Source organism: Gymnoscopelus braueri (genome assembly GCF_963280865.1).
Source record: "Gymnoscopelus braueri genome assembly, chromosome: 15".
In the NCBI taxonomy this organism is placed as follows: domain Eukaryota; kingdom Metazoa; phylum Chordata; class Actinopteri; order Myctophiformes; family Myctophidae; genus Gymnoscopelus; species Gymnoscopelus braueri.
In genome coordinates, this window is record NC_137620.1 from 26,786,092 (window position 1) to 26,805,308 (window position 19,217).

General features: G+C 42.1%; 1 protein-coding gene across 3 annotated transcripts in view; it reads left to right on the forward strand.

Annotated features, from left to right (window-relative positions):
* Window positions 1-19,217, forward strand: part of rbpjb (recombination signal binding protein for immunoglobulin kappa J region b) — a 67,486-nt gene that overhangs the window by 18,379 nt on the left and 29,890 nt on the right. For all 3 annotated transcript variants that reach the window (XM_080452158.1, XM_080452160.1, XM_080452159.1), the window contains exon 2: window positions 18,664-18,702. In XM_080452158.1, coding sequence (XP_080308284.1) covers window positions 18,664-18,702 — 39 coding nt within the window. The remainder of the gene's footprint in view (window positions 1-18,663; window positions 18,703-19,217) is intronic.

Consider the following 19,217-nt stretch of genomic DNA (forward strand, 5'->3'; position numbering starts at 1 on the left):
GGTAGGCGTGTGCAAGCAAGTAGCTGCTACACCTAAAAGTGACAAATCCCACCATTCGCAATTTTTTTTTGTCAGACAATTAGCTTTTCAGAGCAGCCTAACCAAGGAATGGCACAGAGTAACTGTATTAGATGTTGTTTGAAATGCATGCAGCTCAGTTTGGGTTTTTAAAAGGCCACAGGGCAAGCACATGATAAACCATCCTCGTACTCAGTTTTATGATTATCTCTGAGGGCTGTTGGACAGTTTCTACTCTGAATAAAAGAAACAGGACATCATACAATCAGGAAATATCCAAAATGACCTTTTTTAAATTGTAACTGGTTTATTCACCTATGTACCATATTTTAGAACTTTCCAAATGGCTGTGTGTGCATGTTCTTGTCTTGATTTGGACAAATCCCTGCTCCTGCATTGCGGACATTGCGTATGCATACTTGAATTTTTGCATTCACATTGCAAAGTGTTTTGTCTTCAGCAATTAATGCGGTTTTGGGACAGTGAATTACTGTCTGTATATTAATATACTATTATCCGTACATAATATTTTATGTTCATGTGCTGGATTGTACTTTGTACTACATTGTGTGTGTGTGTGTGTGTGTGTGTGTTAGTACACACATGCTTTACATGCTGCTGTGTACTATAGTTGCTGTCTTTTTACTGTGCATGCAGAGTACGTGTGGTGATGCAGGAGAGCCCAGTAGAGAGAGAGAGGCAATGAAGTGAGGCTTTTCTATGGCTTTTCTCCCTCTGTCATTATGCTCTCCCATGTCAAAGGCAGGCTGTGTGTGTGTGTGTGTGTGTGTGTGTGTGTGTGTGTGTGTGTGTGTGTGCGTGCACACGCACGCATCCATGCAACATTGTACACATGTGTGTGCTGTGCACATGCATTTACGGTACTTGCAAACCCAGCCTTAAATGACTCTCCCAACTCGGTTCAACTACACACACACACACACACACACACACACACACACACACACACACACACACACACACACACACACACACACACACACACACACACACACACACACACACACACACACACACACACACACACACACACACAGGGCGTCTCAGGGCAGCTACCAGACCTTTGCCATCTGCAGCCAGTCAGCTCAACGTGTCACACAGCCCTTCAACAGTCAGTTAACCCATTAAGACCTGAGGCCCCTTTTCTAAAGATTTTCGAAATCCTAACAGTTTTTCGGAAAAAAAAAAAAAAATAATATTTTCACGATTTTTCAAAAGCGGCACTCGGTGCCGCGCTATGAGCTTGTATATCTGCTATTTTTGAATAGCCAAAGACATCTAAAGTGACACAGATGCGTTCCAGGTATCAATGGGTTGTTAACAGGAGAAACCAGTTCGCATGCATTTAGCCAACCACAGGGTGTGTGTGTATTTATATATATATATACCTGTATATAAAATATAATATACGTGTGTGTGTGTGTGTGTATATACACAGATTACACGCACATACAGTCAGACATATGTTTTTGGTCATTTATTCTTTTGTCTTTCATGAATCCTGGTGGTTTTACTTATTCATCAATTCATTCACTCCCAACTAGATCGGTCGGTCAGATTGGTTTCAGCATTTTTATGTTCATTTCTGACATCATCCGTCTTTCTATCCTTCTCAAATCTGTGCCTATACCTGACCCCTTCCTCGCTGTTCTGTTCCTCTCCATCTCTCTCTCTGTCTCTCCCTAGCTTATCCCCCGCACGTCGTCGCACACCCCCATCCATTTCTCCACCGCTCTCCTCTCTAGAGCCGCTCCCCTTTTAGCGGGTGCTTGCGGTTTCCTCAGGGACATTCGCTAACAACAGGAAGGATTGTGGGAATATTTGTGTTGCGTCTGCCCCCCCCCGGCGCTCCTTGCATGCTGCTGTGATTGTTGGCATGCAGGGGTGGCACATGCCAGGTGCTGATGCCAAGCCAAGCACACCGTGCAAGGGGAGAGGAGAGAGCTGACGGCCGCCCCTGACGCGAGCCACCTCTTGCTATCTGTCTGTAGTGTCTGCCTCCTACTCGCTTCCTCTCTCTTTGCATCTCCTCTCTGTCTTGTTCTGTATGTCACTGTCTGGTTCTCTCTGTCTCGTTCCATTTCTGTCTCTCACATTTGTTCAAAGCTGCTCGGGGAAATTAGTTTAGTGTCGAGACTTGCCTACACGCGGGAAGGTTTAAAAGAATATATATGGATGATTAAATATGTGCTTGAGTGATTTGAGTGAATGCTCACGTGCCGGCCACACGCCCACACACACAGGCACAAGGCTATTTAAGGCATTTGTGTGTGTGTGTATTTAAGCAACAGGCAACATTAATTCATAATGCATAGTGTGAAAAAAGTTGCTAGAGGGTTTTGTGTGTGTGTGCGTGGGGGGGCTGGTGACATAAGGATGCAGGTATTTCTCAATAGGCCGCCACAGGTATTGTAGCTAGTGCTCAACTTTGAGAAATGTCTCTCACCTCGGTGTGAATCTGACCTCATCATTTTGTTTCTCCTAATGCACATAAGGCGGTATAATTATCACCTACCTAAGCAAACGCACGCACGCACGCACGCACGCACGCAGAGTTACACAATCTTAGACAAATTATTCCCATCCATCAATCTTTCCTCCCATGGCAGTTAGGAATACATGTCTTGAGTTGTGATATATTTACCAGTGCATAATGACCTCACTAGAGATTGTCTTTATCCTCCATTAAGTGCTGATTTATGACAGGGGGCCACCCAAAGTACAGCCCACAGGCATTATTTGAGGCATCCTCAAAAAAATTCGATAACATGTTCCAGAGAGAATGGTACAGTGTAACTGTTTGGCAGTTTTTGGGTACAATTGAAATGGGCTTATCTGTATTATTTTGAGATAACGGCATCATTACAAGGCTTAGTAATGAACACCCTTGACAAGACACAAGGAGCCAATGCTTTCTCCTGGGACATATCAAAATAATTTCTTTTGGCCCGTAGCCCAGGTTATATTTCAGTCTGACAAAAGATTTGGGCATCTCTATGATTTATGGTTTGGGTTCAAGGTTATATTTATGGCAGGCTAGAAACCTAGCTTAGCTCATTGTTTTAGCTTTCGACAGATTCATTTGACGACATTCTAACCAGCACTGGCGTGTGTATAATTTATGATATGATTGAGTGAGTCGATGAGTGAAACGCTACAGTAAAGAATTGTTCTTTTGGTGTTTTTATAAAACTTGGATAAGCTCCAGCCCCACCTATTTCAGCCACAGTCTGAGCTGTCTTTGCATATTCGGTGTCACTGAGCTGGCCTGTGTCTGGAGGCCGGTGGGTGCTGTGATGGTAGTGTGGCGCTTGTACTAACTGAGGTGTACGTTCACTCAAAGTTGTGATATCTACTATCAGCCCTTAGGCAAAGAAAGCAGACACCTTTTATGCATCTAATCCCTTAACCCCCCCAACCACCCCCCACCCTTACCCTGCTGTTGCCCAACGCACACACACGCAAAGATGCACATAGAGTGAGGCCTATGGAAACACACACCCTGCAATACGTGTCCATGTGTGGCATTCACACATAACCCACCCATCTCCCCACCAGAGTGCAGCTTTGACCTGCTGCGTAAACGCTACAGTTCTGAGAAATGCAGGATTTAATTAGATGGTGGCTGTCTGTGCTCCACAAATTATTCACCTTTCTTTGGCACCTGAATGTTAAACTGAACCTCGGCTTCATTGGGCGGCATTGGACCATCTCATTTCTGTTCACAAATTCAGAAGACTATTCAGAAAACCTTTTTAAATGTAACCTATTTCAATCTACATTTTCGTAAAACCTTTAGTTTTTTTTTTACATGTTGTTAAACTTCCTCGCTGCGTTTGTAGCGTCTTTGTGAAATAAACGTATCAACTGAAATGGCCTAAATGCCATAATGGCCATTGACAAGCCACGTAAATCTGGGCGGGCCGGGGTGGTGGTCTCGGGAGTGCTTCATCGCCCAACATATAGTCTTGGCCTAATGTTATGATTGTGTCTGTACAACAAACTACATCATTTGAATGTCTGGCTCTGAAATGTATTGGTTCACCGCCTTTTGTTACTTACTACTGCTTGTTTATTTACTGTCCTCCCAGAACACCCCGTTTTCATTACTGTTTGAGCTTATAACATCTGCCTTTTATATGCATCCGTCTATCCTGTCTGGTCACCTGATCATGTGGACTGCGTGCATTATTATAATAATAATAATTATTATTATCATGTGTTAAAGTAGCAGATACTCGGACTACCAGTCAAACTTAAGTTTGCCTCACTTAATAGAAAAGAAGAGAGGTAAATAAAATTAGCGAACAAGGCTAGCATCAGTGCTTTATTTTAGGCATGTTATTAAATGTAATGTTAAATGTATAACATTTCTCCGAAATTTTAAACATTTTCCAAAATGCATTACGCTGCGACTAGTTGTGAGCTCATACTGTAGATCTGATTTTCTTTGAATATAATCGAACAGACATTCAGTAGTAAAAATGTGAGTTCGACTCTGGAGGGGAAAAAAGGCACTGCGACTGGCTGCCTTGCCAGTTCTCGTGTGGCCCTGGTTTGTTGTTACCTTGTATAGCAACTGGCCTCGCGAGAACACAGTTTTGTTCTTCTACACCATAAAGCTGTGGCAGGTTAGGGCCTCTGCACTAAATGCTGGACAGGAGTCACACAAGACATCACTTACTTGATTCAAAATATAGGTGTTAAACTGAAATGAGCGATCCTTGTGTTGATGTTGACCTGTAATGATGGCAGAGATTTCTCAACCCCACTTGGCTGCATACAGAGTGTGATTGCGAACGCGGAAGGAGGCGCGGCGAAGCCGCGCCTCCGACCAAGTGGAGCTTACTATGTAACCCTGCTCAGGTTGTGGGTCTGTCTGTCTGTCTGTCTGTCTGTCTGTCTGTGTGTGTGTGTCTGTCTGTGTGCATGCACTACCTATGTAGAGGGCGCCAGAGTGCAGGAATTTAGACAATGCTCTGATTTAAATGCAACACCACACACACACACACACACACACACAATGTTCTCTCCCCATCACAGTCAAATAACACAGATTACAAGTCCGTAAATACACAATATTTTCGAGCTGCGTTCGCTTCCAGCGTTCGCGCGTCTTACTTGTTTGTACACACTATCTAAAAAGTCGAGTTTGGATTTTGGTCAGTAACATCGTTTGACTATCATTTAATGTCAAGGAAAATTATTATTGTTCCATCTTCCATGTTTATCACAGTACAGCTGACCTCGCCTTGAGCGTTGAATGTCCGTTGTACTGTACATTTTCAATTAATAGATCAGGCTTTTATTTAAAGCAGTATCTAACTAACATTAGTAAATATGAGGCTATCGAATAACAAAGTACGAATCATTCCTCAGAGAGGTCTGCGGTCTTGAGGCATAAATGATGTTTTCCCACATGCGCCAAATTTATTTTTAATGTTAATGTTTCTGTATGAATTAATATACCTATATAAGTATTTATATCTGGTATTGGTTTCCCCATAATGTGCAAAAATAGATATTTGAGAACCTATGTGTTTTTTAAGAAGGAATTTTCATGTAATTTTTGGCCAATTTTGAAAGCCCTAAAGTCAATCACATCTTTGTATGTTAATGTGATTGCATTCAGGCCCCGCACACGCATTGCCTGCCGTTGACTGCAGGGGTCACAACCCGACCCTTGACCTTGAGCATGTGAATGATGGCGTCTGAACTCCTATGTGGGTTGTGTATTGTTACTCCAGGGAGGGCTAGGGTCAAGAGGTTAGATGGTGTAGGCAGGGGGGTGTGTCTGTGTCTGTGTGTCTGTCTGTGAGCATGCGTGCTGTGCACATAGGCAACTGAATATGTAAAGTGGGATAGAAGGAAGACCCTCCTCCATAAAGGGCGTTGCATTTTTACAATTATTTATTTTTAACCACTTTTTACCCCAACTTTATCCCCATTTTGAGCATTTTTAAATAAAGTCAACATTTTAATTTTTCAAAATAAGAAAATCTACGAGCTCACACTGTTAATAGACATTGTTGCTGTCGGGCATTAAACTTGTATCTCCATATTTCATAAATGAATGCCCTACTTCATCATATAAGAATGTCGCACAAAAGTAGTGAATATAGCAGATCTACAAGCTCACAACGTGCCACGATGCGGCTCGCTGTGACCTTGTAGATCTGCTATTTTCGCTATTTTAAAATGTTTTTAAAATGATTATTAAAAAGGAATGGTTTTGGACGTACAAGGTTTTCACCCGACAGCAACGAAAGATAACTGTTCTAACAGGATTTTGTCATGGATGAAAAACGTATTAATTCCAGTCCAGTTATGTTACAAAGTGCCAAGTTCTGCATTGATAGAATCGGTGCACCGTTTTTGTTCGGCTTAAAGGAGTAGTTCACCCAAAATGTTCCTTTTTTCCTATCAATTACACATGCCATAAGCCTTGAATTCACCTTACTGCATTTTCTGCCATTTAGCATTTTCTTCAAAATAAACTTTTTAAATAAAACTCTACATACTTTGTTCAAAACTCACATAAATCATTACACATTATCTCTGGAGTCATGTGATGATGATATTCCATTCCTGGAAATCATGAATGCAGCATTCACTCTACCAATTTGGGTCCCACATTGAGGGACAACGCAGAGCCAAATGCGATTTCACTCACACCCCTAGGAGAAGCCACAAATATGTTACACATGTCACTGTTTGTTGCAGAAATATGTTTTTCCCCCACCGAATTGGGTACAAATGATCGTTTTAGTCATGTGACAGACAATGGCTGTCAAACAGGGTTATGATATTCCATGCCGTTTGCCTGTAAGTGGCTTCACAAATTTGTGGCACAGGTGTTAAAACAACCCCCACCATATATCATGAAAACACAAGTAACATTCAATCAATTAGCCCTGGGTAGGCCTTCCAGTCTGGGGAAGACCTGGGCTCCATGGAGCGACCTTTATTTTTTATTTTGCGTTGTTTTAATATTTGATTTATTATGCCAGTTGAGTTTGCTAGCCGCAGGTTCTGGCTAATGAGGTTGTCTTTTTTTTGTTAAGAGCAGCAACAACAGTCTAGCCAAGAGGGTGGTTAGAGAACCTGTCCTATCCTGCAACCAAAACATGACAGGTTTAATCACCATGACAGCCAAAGTGTCCTGTCATGTCCTTAAGCTAGACACTGCACCTGGATATAAGAGAGCGTCAGTCAAAATGGTTGAAATGTGATTTTTACTCCACAGTTACTTGTTGGCTTCCATTACGTGGTAAAAGAAGTAAAAGTGCGGTATCGGATACTGTCTTTGCTATCTTTCTCTTGTGTGTGTGTGTGTGTGTGTGTGTGTGTGTGTGTGTGTGTGTGTGTGTGTGTGTGTGTTGGGGGCACATAGTGCTGAGGACATGTCAGGGTGTGTATTTTGGTCTCCCAGGAACCCTCAGCTGATGATGTGTGTTTTATCCTTCCAACTGTTTTGACTGTCAGTCACAGCTGTCAAACACATCCCAGTGTGAGTGACAGTCCGGCTTCACACTCTCTCAATCAGCCCCCTGTGGTGTGTGTGTGTGCATGTCTGTGGACATATGTGTGTGTGTGTGTGTGTTTTTGTGCATGAGGACCGGTGGGCGATGCTCTATTCATAGCAGCTGTCCCCCCTATCCGTCACTAATACCTCATACGTCATGGTACCTGTCAGAGAACCACGCCGAGGCTCTCCCACACACAACTCCTGTCTAACATTACTCGGCTGTGTATGTTTTTGTGGCCACAACAGATGCTGTGAATCCTTTTCTTTCTTTTAGAGGTTCATCTATTTTGAATGAGAAGTTAATTTACTTTGCAATTGCAGTGCCTTTGTCGCAGATCTGCGGAGGATATTATACATACAATATATATACCTCTGAACGCTGGTCACACTTATTTACATTTTGATATCTGCCATGTTAATGTCTTATAGCTGTAACATTTTACACGTTGTCGTTTGCAGTAAGAGATGCCTCTGGATCGCAGCACTGGAAACTCTGCTGCTCTGGATTACAGGGAAAATAATTAGTACTTGTGTCTGGCAAAGGCAGGCTGAATATTAGGTGACTAGGAAGGGAAATTAATCCACAGGAGTCTCTCTCTCACACACACACACACACACACACACACACACACACACACACACACACACACACTCTGAGCTTACCAGCCTTGACTTCTATTTGTCACAATGTTTGACATTGAAGTTTTATTTATGTCCTTTATTTATTGTCATTAATCCTTGCATCCCTATTCTGGGGCATGTTATAAGTGAACATTTCAAACCATTTCAAAAAACCTATTAGCGAACATAAGATTTACAAGATCTACAAAGAGTTGTTTGTATATGGGCTATTTTCTCTATTCGTCGTATGACATAGACCAGATCGGAATGCTTGACTGTTTGTAAACAAACAGGTATTTCCGGATAGAATGTCTATGGACGTTTTCACAATATAAAATAAAGTGTCCAGAACATTTAGCTATGTCTACTTGCCAGCCCTAACAACAAAATATATGACTAATAGTCGTTAACAATATCATAAACTTGTGCCCTGTTCTTCCAGATATTAGGTTAATGAATAATACTGCTCCAATGCGCTGTCTGCATTATCGATCCGGAAATACATTTTGGGTTGTGGTGATGTCATGGTGATTCGGGTCTTCTTAAGTGGTTAACAAGGTGACTCCCGTTCAGATGATGTATCTTTACAAGGGGGCCCTGGCCAAGAGAGAAACAAGCAGATTTTACCACATGGGCTATCAAATCTAGTTTTAGTTGGGTAGAATGTTAAGTGTGTGCATTCATGTATGTGTAGCTTTATGACCAACAGAGAGAGACAGGCATGAGCTGTTAAATTGGAATTTGGGAACTAATTTGTGATTAGCATGGAGTGAATGAAAGTTGCATCTTTTTGGTGACAACATTTAAGCAGTTTCCTAATTTAAAAGTGGTGTAGCTATCTAGACTTTTGGTAGCACCGCACAAGTGCAAAAACGCAAAAGAAAATGGAGCACAGCCAATATTAATCTGTTAGATTGTAGGGTACTGTATGCTATTTGCTATTACTTTGTCCTGTAAAATGAAAGCAATGCTGGCCATGTAAAAACTAAGATTTCTAGAGGTGTAGGACCCACTTCTCACGGGTCAAGGCCTCAAGTTCCTCTAAAACTGATGTCCATTTCTTGTCACCAAGTAATGGCCATGTGGCATGTGTGCTTGTACTGTATGCCTGGCTGTGTGTGTGTGTGTGTGTGTGTGTGTGTGTGTTAATGAGCTGCCCCATATGTCTCTGCTGTTCTCTGCAGCCTTGGAGCTACTGAAGTGTCAGACAGGCTATACTATGTGTCTGTGCTGTGTTTCGACAGACTTTGATTAATAGTGGATGGATGTAAGAGTTGTATATACTATACAGCAGGGGTGCCCACACTTTTTTAACTTGAGTTCTACTATTGAAATTGCCAGCTCAAGGTGATCTACCACTCGCGCGTGCATGAGTGGTAGGCATGGTGGTAGGCATGGTGGGCGAAATTTGCGCGGTTTTGGGTGGATTATTATTTTTTTTTCTGGTTTTTGGTTGGTTTTTGTTAGTTTCTTTTCCGTTTTTTGGTTACTTTATTTCGGTTTTAGGGTTAGGGTCAGGATTAGGTTATTTAATTATTATTTTTGCCTGATTTTACCGATTTATTATTAAAAAAAATGTAATTCATTCATTTTATTTACCAACCAACAAATTATTATCCCATTAATGAAAATACTTAAACATTTACCTATGGGGGCTAAATAACAACATTAAAGGCGGTTACACACCGGCGAATATGCGAATATAGGCCTACGCAAAATTCGGACTCGTTCCGAATAATTAAAAGACGCTTTTTTCGCTCCGCGAAACTGGTGTGGAAGCTTGCATTGACTTTATAAGGTTTTAAAAAAAGATGTATTATTCGCATGAAAGAAATCGCCCCGGTGTGTAAGGGGCGATAACCTTAAGGCATTTTTTTTTTTTTTTTTTAAGGGGCATTGCAGGTGGTCTACCTGCGCAGCCTCTGCGGTCTACTGGTCGATCGCGATCGACGTAATGGGCACCCCTGCTATACAGTATATCATGGATCTTGGTAAAGCATCATACATTGATTGTTTGTAATGAGACAAACGTTTTTTTTTAAGGTTTTAAATATATTTTGGGGGCTTTTCTGCCTTTATTCGCGGCAGTGGCAGAGGAGACAGGAAACGGGAAGAGTGTTGGGGAGTGACATGCAGCAAATCCGTCGCCGGGCTCAGGAATCAAACCTAGGACACGCTGTCAGGCATCAAAGCCTATGTGGCGCGCGCCTTAACCACTCGGCTATTGGAGTAATGAGACGATTTTTTGGTCCAAAAAATACACGGAAATGAAGGAATACGTCTGTAAATGCTAGTCGATCAGATATCTCTGCCTGCTGAGATGTCTGGTGACATCTAAATCATTGAATGGGCTAAAACTGGGTGGAAACTGGAAACCATTCGCAAATGTAAAAAATAACAGAACCAATGCAAAGACTTTAAGGCGGTCCTTCATATTGGTGCGGTATCAGGATCGTTTTTCAAAGCAAAAAAAAATGATAATGAAAATCTTTGAAAGAAAACACAAGTTGGCTGAGTTTTGTGCCATTCAACAGTATTGAATATTGGCTCATGCCTAATTGGTTGTAAGGAGTAGCACATTCTCCAGGGACTTCTAGCAGGGCTTTGAGATTGTTACCTTTATACCAGCAGTAAGAATTACATTAATTCATGTCCATGTTATTTAGCAACAGGCTGTCTTTTTATTTGTCATTATCTGTATGCATTGACAACGGTGCACATGAACACATAGCACTCTTAGTCCATGAGCCAGACAAGATTTAATTATCGAAAGAGTGGGCAAAACCATACCTATTTTAAATTGTTCATAGGGTCAATACGAGTAAATAAATATATGATAACCTCTCCACAGGAGCAGCTTTTTCATGGTTATCACACATTTTGTTATTTTTCCCATACGTACATGACCGGTGAAAAAATGTCAAAATTTAAAAAAGAGTTATCATAATGAAACTTCCTGAGTTGATTACTTACATGAAGACAATGATTTATCGTATTACACATTTTCTGAAATTGTATATTTAAATATGCAAATTATGCATTAGGAAAATATGCCTGAATTTGCATAACTTTCCAGAATCAACATTTGGAACATTGGACAAAGCCAGAGTCAACATTCTTATTTCATTTTGTTAAGATGTTGGAGTCAAAGGTTTTTAACGAGGGAATATTCAATATCTGGCTCAATTTTGGGGCTCTGGCTCATGGACTAAATGCCTAATTTGCATATTTAAATATACAATTTCAGAAAACTTGTAATACAATAAATCATTGTCTTCATGTAAGTAATCAACTGGGGAAGTTTCATTATGATAACTATTTTTAAATTTTTGTAATTTTTTCACCTGTCATGTACGTATGGGGAAAATAACAAAATGTGTGATAACCATGAAAAAGCTGCTCCTGTGGAAAGGTTATCATATATTTATTTACTCGTATTGACCCTATAAACAATTTAATATAGGTTTGGTTTTTGCCCACTCTTTCGATAATCATTGCTCAATTTTGGGGCTCTGGCTCATGGACTATCTGTGACGGGAGCTACTAACAAGGGAAACATCAACTCATTCATACTCCCAAAAGCTGCAGCTGTGCAAAACGTGTTCTCAACTGACCTTCCTGTTGAAATGAAGGTTAAAAACGTGTCGTCGTCGTCCCCCCCCCCCCCCAACTTATATTTGAAGTGTTTGGCAGAAGAGCAGCTCTGGTGGTGACATCACTCTCACTTCCCTCTGGAAAGCACAGGACTCAGGACATCCTGGTCGTTAATGGTCTGATTGGAATCTGTGCCAGTTTAATGCCAGTTCATCGACCTTGGCACACGCGGGCCTCCTTAATAACCGTGCCAACGGGAAGGTACCAATCAACGGGCTTGGCGTTTTAATGGCCTATCAAGGCCATGAGGATCGGTGGTTCCTGCCTGGCGACCATGGAGGAGGTGTGACAAGCAGTAATGCATAGCAGTCTTTACCAGCTACCTGTACGCTATAATAAGTTGAAAAAGGATTTAAAGTAGGGAAGGCTGTTAGCATTTACAGTTACCTTCACACTTTGCCCTAAAGATTTCTCCCCTGTCAGCTCCTGAAAAAACACCCAAGAAACAAATCAGTTCAGGGGCACTATCGAGGCCTCCCTCTCTCTTTAGAGGGAGAGGGGGGGGAGAGAGAGAGAAGCCTCTCTCTGTCTCTCTCTCTCTCTCTCTCTCTCTCACTCTAATGTTTTACGGAATTTGATAAATGAGGGCCACTGTGTTGCCGTCCCACGCGCAGCCCTTTGTCGTTTTCTTTCCTGCTGACACCACACCTCTCAGCGGCCGGACGCTTCAGATTATCAATGCCTCCTCCTCCACACAGTGAAGCTTGATGCAGGCTGCACCCTGGCCCTGACTGCAGTGCACACCACCGCTGTTGTTTGCCCTGCTGCTGTGTCTCTGCCCCCATTGTGTATCAAATGGGATCAGTGATAGTGTTCAGGAGGTGAGGAGGGAGAGCGGGAGGAAGGAAGGAAGGAAGGAAGGAAGGAGGGAAGAGAAAAAGGGATAACGGACGTGGGAGCAACTCGGACGAAACCTGTGTTCTGACAGAGCTTCCCTTTCCTCCTTTGGCCCATGGCCAAATGAGGAAACCTGACCTACCTAGAATCAGAATACTGATTGAACATTGAGATAAATCTTCTATCCAAATTCAAAATAATATAAACGGGGACCTCCGGCCAATGCTATGGGCTAAACGGATCATTTGAACCAATAAGAAATACCAGAACTAATTTCAGCGGCAAACCTGTATCTCACGGCTTAAGCCCTGGGAGTGATGGTCTTTCCCAGACTGCCAGATGCTACTTTCAAGTCCCACGGTGCCATCTTGGGGGAGCATCGGAGAACGGGGAGATGGCCTAGCGGGCCAGCCTCAAAGGTAGAGGCATGGACAAGAGGAGTCTTTGTCCAGGCTTTGCATTGATTCATTAGGCTTTGGTGATGCCGCCTGACAATGTTTTATTTGAAACCCAGTCTAGTTTGTAATACAACTGAAGACTTCCATTCCAAAACTAATTTCATTCATAAAATGTAATTGGTAGATATTGGTAGATATAAAATAAATGATGCCCCTACATAATGGTCCATCTGGAATCCGACCCAGGTGAAAATCTGCGAATGCAACAGTTGACAATCCTGTTTGCAACAATACATTATGTGGTTTCCTGTGTGTGTTTGAGCTTTCTTGGTGAGTTTCACACTGTGTGTGTGTGTGTGTCAGTCAGTCGGTCTGCTCTTGGAGGTGATGAGAAATGTGGTAGGTGTTTTTTCACAGAACTGCTGAACACCTTAATTATTTTTCTTCGTGTATAGCCCCCTTTTATGCGATGGCCACACTGACTTCATTGTGGTTTTGCTCAACTCATTCTATTGTACTGTTATTTAATAACTTCATATATTGTCAAATATTATAACAAGGGATATCGGCTTTTACGTCTCGCCCCCCCCCCCCAATGGTAGGCTGACTTCACGTTATGTGGGACATAAAAGTGGGACAGCTATACTTTGTAATAATGCTTTCATATCAAAATCAATCAGTATCGTAAAGTGATCTTGAATTGTTGCTGCAGCACATCTTGCCACTAAACAGTGGTTTGGATTCAGTTCAGCAGCATTGGTTGGGGTCAACTGCAGGTGTTTGAGGTTGTGCTTTCAACATGGTGCTGTTGGACATGGGGGCTCCAGCCTTGGTCCTAACAATATTGCTGCTGGTTTTGTGAGGACCTCCTTGTGGCGCATGGTGACAGCCAGGGATATTTGGGCAGGAAAGTGGCCACATCAGGGTAGATACTGTGACAGGCCTTCTCAATGAGCCCACCAATCCATCACACCAGTGATCACAGTTAGCCTTAGGGACAGCGTCTTTATCCTGTGACTGTGGTGGTGATTTATAGTTACTAATTCCTAAGATCAATTCTATGTGAAGTAATGATCTCGTTATGACATTTAGATATAAATATTATTTATCACCTGAGGCATTATCCAACTGAGGGCCGGCCTATCAGCCCAAGCCGTAGGCAGGCTGTTCCAGGCAAGCCCACGGTTGGACAATAAGGTCGACAAAGAATGCCAGCCAATAATTTGATCACGTACCTTAGCCTTTTTTATTTATCCACAAGCACAATAAGAAAATAGGATTTAGCGTTAATAGTGTATTCATTAATAAATACACTATTAACGCTACTGTCAACAAGTGACTGCTCCAGTGAACAAACCTTGATATCAAATGTGCGAATCCGATATCCACATGAAATGGTCCCGCAAGAGTAAAGATGAGGATACGCTAATGAGAAAGAAGTATGACGGAGGAAGAGAAAAGAGAAAACCAAAAGCTAACAAATAAATCCCTAGCGCACTGAATTGGAAATTCAACACGATATCTCTCTGAAGGCAATCGGTGCATGTCTGATGGATCACTAGTAGATAGATACCTCTGTGCTGGTCAGTCTACGTCTGGCACGTTGACGAGCATTAAATACTCTGTCAAACACAGCTGCAACGGGTGGCTGCCGATTTCCATTAACTGATTGCATCTCCGCCATTGTTCCATATAACTGTGCCTTCTGTCCGTGCACGCCAAAACGGTTTCTCATAGAGCCTCTGGATTATACTAGTTGGCACTCCCCCATCTTGAAGTTATTAGTGATTCTCATTTGGATATCAACATGAGAAATCTAGGATTCCAGGTTGAAGATTTTTCGTTCCACTAAATTCTTACATAATATTTTTTTTGACTGAGATCATATTTTTATTCCACTAGTCCTTGTTTGTTCTTTTACTAGTCTGCAATCCATTTACTAGTTTGTATTCATTAGTTATACTATTGACCTCCATTCCAGATACCGGTAGGTTTAGATTAACTATCTCTTCTGTAGTCTATTTCATGTGTATTGATTGTGGCTAAGTGAAGACACACTTCCAAATCCAATTATTTGGCCTGCTACTGGAAAATCTCCCGTGTGTGCGGTGCACTTGTGTGGAAAAGTGTCCAGTAACAACATACTGAATGCAGAGTTCATGGAAGTGCATTTGTGTCTGTTCTGTTTGCTGGTGCCATTATCCTCTCTCCCTGTAGTAGTCTCCTCTTCCACCCTTTCTCCCTGTCATCCATCTACCTACACCCCCGTCCCTCCATCCCTTCTCTGCCTCTCGTTGCCTCGTCTGTCGCCTTGGCCCTGTGTGCAGTCTCGCTACAGTATCACACACCCCTCTAACCATCCCTCCATCTTTCACTGTTTGCAGTGCAAGAGGGAGAGGGTAAACAGGAGGGAGGGAGAGAGAGAGAGAGAGCCGTCTGGAATCCATTAGCCCGTTGAAGCATCAGCGCTTCAGTGTGGGAACCTTATTGATCGGACTCCCCTTTAATTATTCCACCTCTATTCCCCCCCTCCTGGTGGCTCTGCCTTTTTCTCCCTCTCCTCTTTCTTTCTCTCTCTTTCACTCTCATCCTCTGCCTCTCTCACTCTCTTTGCCACATTCTATTTCCTCCACTACCCTCCTCCTCCTCATCCTTTTATTCTGCGTCTCTCTCTCTTTGTCTCTCTTTCATGTATCTCTCTCTCTCCTTGTCTCTCGTTGTTTATCTTAATGTTTTAACAGTATTTTTTTTACCACAGTGTGTGTTTGGTACAGCGTTTGGCTGCTGTATTACCAGCCCTCTCCGTGACCCAGAATTACCACATCTTGCAACATAGGAAATGTAATTTGTGTCTCGGTTTCTCTCCAACTCACTCACACATACAGTATATATACACACTCTTTACTCATTCACTCACAAGGCCCTTAACCCATTCAATCCGGGAACGCATCCGTGTCATTTTAGATTTTAGCCATAACCATTATTTTATACTTTGGCTGTTCAAAAATAGCAGATATACAAGCTCATAGCGCGGCACCGAGTACCGCGCTATGAGCTTGTAGATCAGCTTTTTCATTTTTTTTTCTCGAACATTTGTAACTCAAATCTTTCCTTCTGGGGGGGGGGGGGGGGGGGGTCCCTGCTGGAACAAAATATTTTGAGATGGGGGGTCCGCGGCCAAATGCATTATAATTTTGGGTGGTCCTTGACGTGAAAAGGTTTGAGCACCACTGATATAGCAACATAAGTGTTTCAGAAAACCGTGATTGAATGGGTTAACACTCTCTCACTCCCCCACACACCCCCCCCCTTGCCAGTCATCTCCACGTGCCGTGTGCTTGTACCTCCGACGCTGACTTGTGCCAACCAGGGCTTGTAAGCCAGGTTTTACTGTAGCCCTCTCTGACAGATGGATGCGATGAAAGAAATTCTTCAGGGAGGAGAGACCGAGAGAGGCAGCACTCAGGCCATTGATTTTTCTATTTCAGCCCTCTCTTTATTTCCCTTTACCCGCCCGATCTCTCCATCCCCTTCCCTCCCCTCTTTCTCCCTTGCTCTCTTTATGGTTCATCTGGCTAGACTGCATGGCTAGACTGCACGCCTGCATCATATCAGGAGATTTTACTAGTCTTATACCGGCGTAGAGTTTTGCCTGGACTTTAGTAGGGTTGCAACTGTTGATTATTTTCTTGGCAATTATTCGATCGATTCATTTTTTCCTATTAATTGAGAAGCATGTTTAAAATATATAAATATGTCAGCGAAATGATGTGAAAAGATTGTGACTAATTTCTGATCTGATTAACCACTGAAGCTCTGTTTTGTAGTTCGTTGTACAACATTATTGCACAAAAGTTCAGTAAAAAAAATCTGATCAAAACACTGAGCTTATAGATCGGCTATTTTCTGTATTTTTGGGGGGGATTTAAATGTTTCCAAAGAGTATATCATCGATTATGAATCTATTTTAATAAAATAATCAAAACTGTTTTATCTTTTATTTCGGGCCCATATATGCACCTGTATGGCCAATTCCAAGGAATTATGTAAACTTTCAACCTTTTCTTTGTTTCTTTCACCACCATCCCTCCCCTTTCCTCTTCTGGTAGTTCTTGTGTCTGCGTAAGTAACCCTTTACGCCTCTTCAGCAGAGAGAATCAGCCGACCCAATAGCATGTGCTCCATGCAAAGATGTTGCAGAAGTTTACTACATGTAGTAGTATATTCACGCAGTCTTAATGTCACAAACCTTTTTTAGCTGTGACACACACATTGTGGTTTTGGTGACTTGTGTTGTGTTGGCAGTGCGCTGCAGCATTTCCAAGAAGCTTGGCTATCAGAATTTTAAGGAAGGACGAGACCCTATTTTAGCATGTGAAAGTATGACACAGTCATAAGATTAGGGTTAAGTGTGACTAACGCTTTGGCTAGAACAGAATATAAAGGAGAGCAGTGATGGGTTTTTACCACCATATAGTGAAACTTTGTTATGCTTATCGAGATGAGCCATCATACATACATGCATCATGTTGTCGCTGTTGGGCAGAAACTTCCAATGGATCCAATGTAGTTATTTAGTCACAAGCTCTTGTTAGTTATTTTCATTGGTTAAATATTTCTAAAACCCACTGACATGGCATGTCATTATAGGTGAATAGGTGAAAACTTTGTGAAAATAGCCGATCTACAAGCTTACAACGTGTCGTGTTGCAGGCGGCTATGTATGCTAATTTGGCAAAACACTGTATTCGGCATTCATTTTTGACAAAACAAAGATAATGCAATATAAGGTTTGTGCCCGACAACGACGGTATGCTAGTAGTTTGGTCTCTGCCAGAGACTCTGATGACTTTACTTTCTTTTTAGGGGCGTCTGGTGCAACACTGTCTAAATAATTGTATATCTTTATGAGCATGTTTCTGTTTTGTAGCACTGCACGAATGGCCAGGTCTTGCAACACACAGAATAAAGTGCCATTCTAAATCGAAGGTTTATTTGGTATTAGGAATAACACATACTACTCTCCCACATCAGGAGGGATGTGCCTTTTAGATGTTGTACATTTCTGAAATGCAACAAACGTCGCTTGTCAAGTTGCATTAATTTCATTTAGCAAGTCATTTATTGAATAATGGAAGGACACAAACCCTGCTAAGCTATGTCCTTGACTTTTTTCACAGTATCTGTCATAGTACTTCCTGTTGGTTGCTTGTAATGATGACTTCAATCTTTTATTTTAATGCTGCTCTCAAATCTTTGTGAACGAGAGCATCTGCTAAGCCTTTATAAAGCGAACACAGTTTGTTTCGAGCAGCACATCCAGATAGATGAGCCGTTTCCTCCAAAAAAAATGAAGGAGCAAAAGGAGTGAAGTGGGGTGAAACAGAGTTCAGTGTCATTTAGATACAGATGCACAGCGCCTTGTCACTTGCCTCAGTTTGGCACAGGGCCACGGTGACAGGACGTGTGCAATGTTTGAGCTCACCAATGTGTGAAGTTGTGAACACTATGTTTGTGCTCTTGTTTGTTTATGTGGTTGTCAACCAGCCTTCTAAAAGCTCTTCTCTCAATTTTGTGTCTTTACAGGAAGTTTGGGGAGCGCCCTCAGCCACAGCGCCTGACAAGGTGAGAACACACACACACACACACACACACACACACACACACACACACACACACACACACACACACACACACACACACACACACACACACACACACACACACACACACACACACAGGCCAACACCTTGTGTATTGTTCTGTCTGGGTTCCTTATATGATTTTCAAAAAAAAAAATACTGTGTTAAACTATATAGCCATTATGTCCTGTTAGAAATGGTTCTTAACATTTTCCAATGTTTATACAAGAAAATCTAATGAAATGACTGCAAGTGATCCCATGCTGTGTACAAGTTCTGACCTTATTTTCTTCAACAAAAATTGTGCTACGTCACAAAAGGACAGATACTGCCAAACATCTGACCTGGGAGGTGCCCTCTTAATAACACCAATCACATACCTGCATGAGCATACATATGACTGTCCTGTAGCCATTTCATTAGAATGTGTAGGTTAGCAAGACCATATTAATCAGCATGCCTTGCTCAACGTGTGGAGCCGAATGAAGCACATGAAAG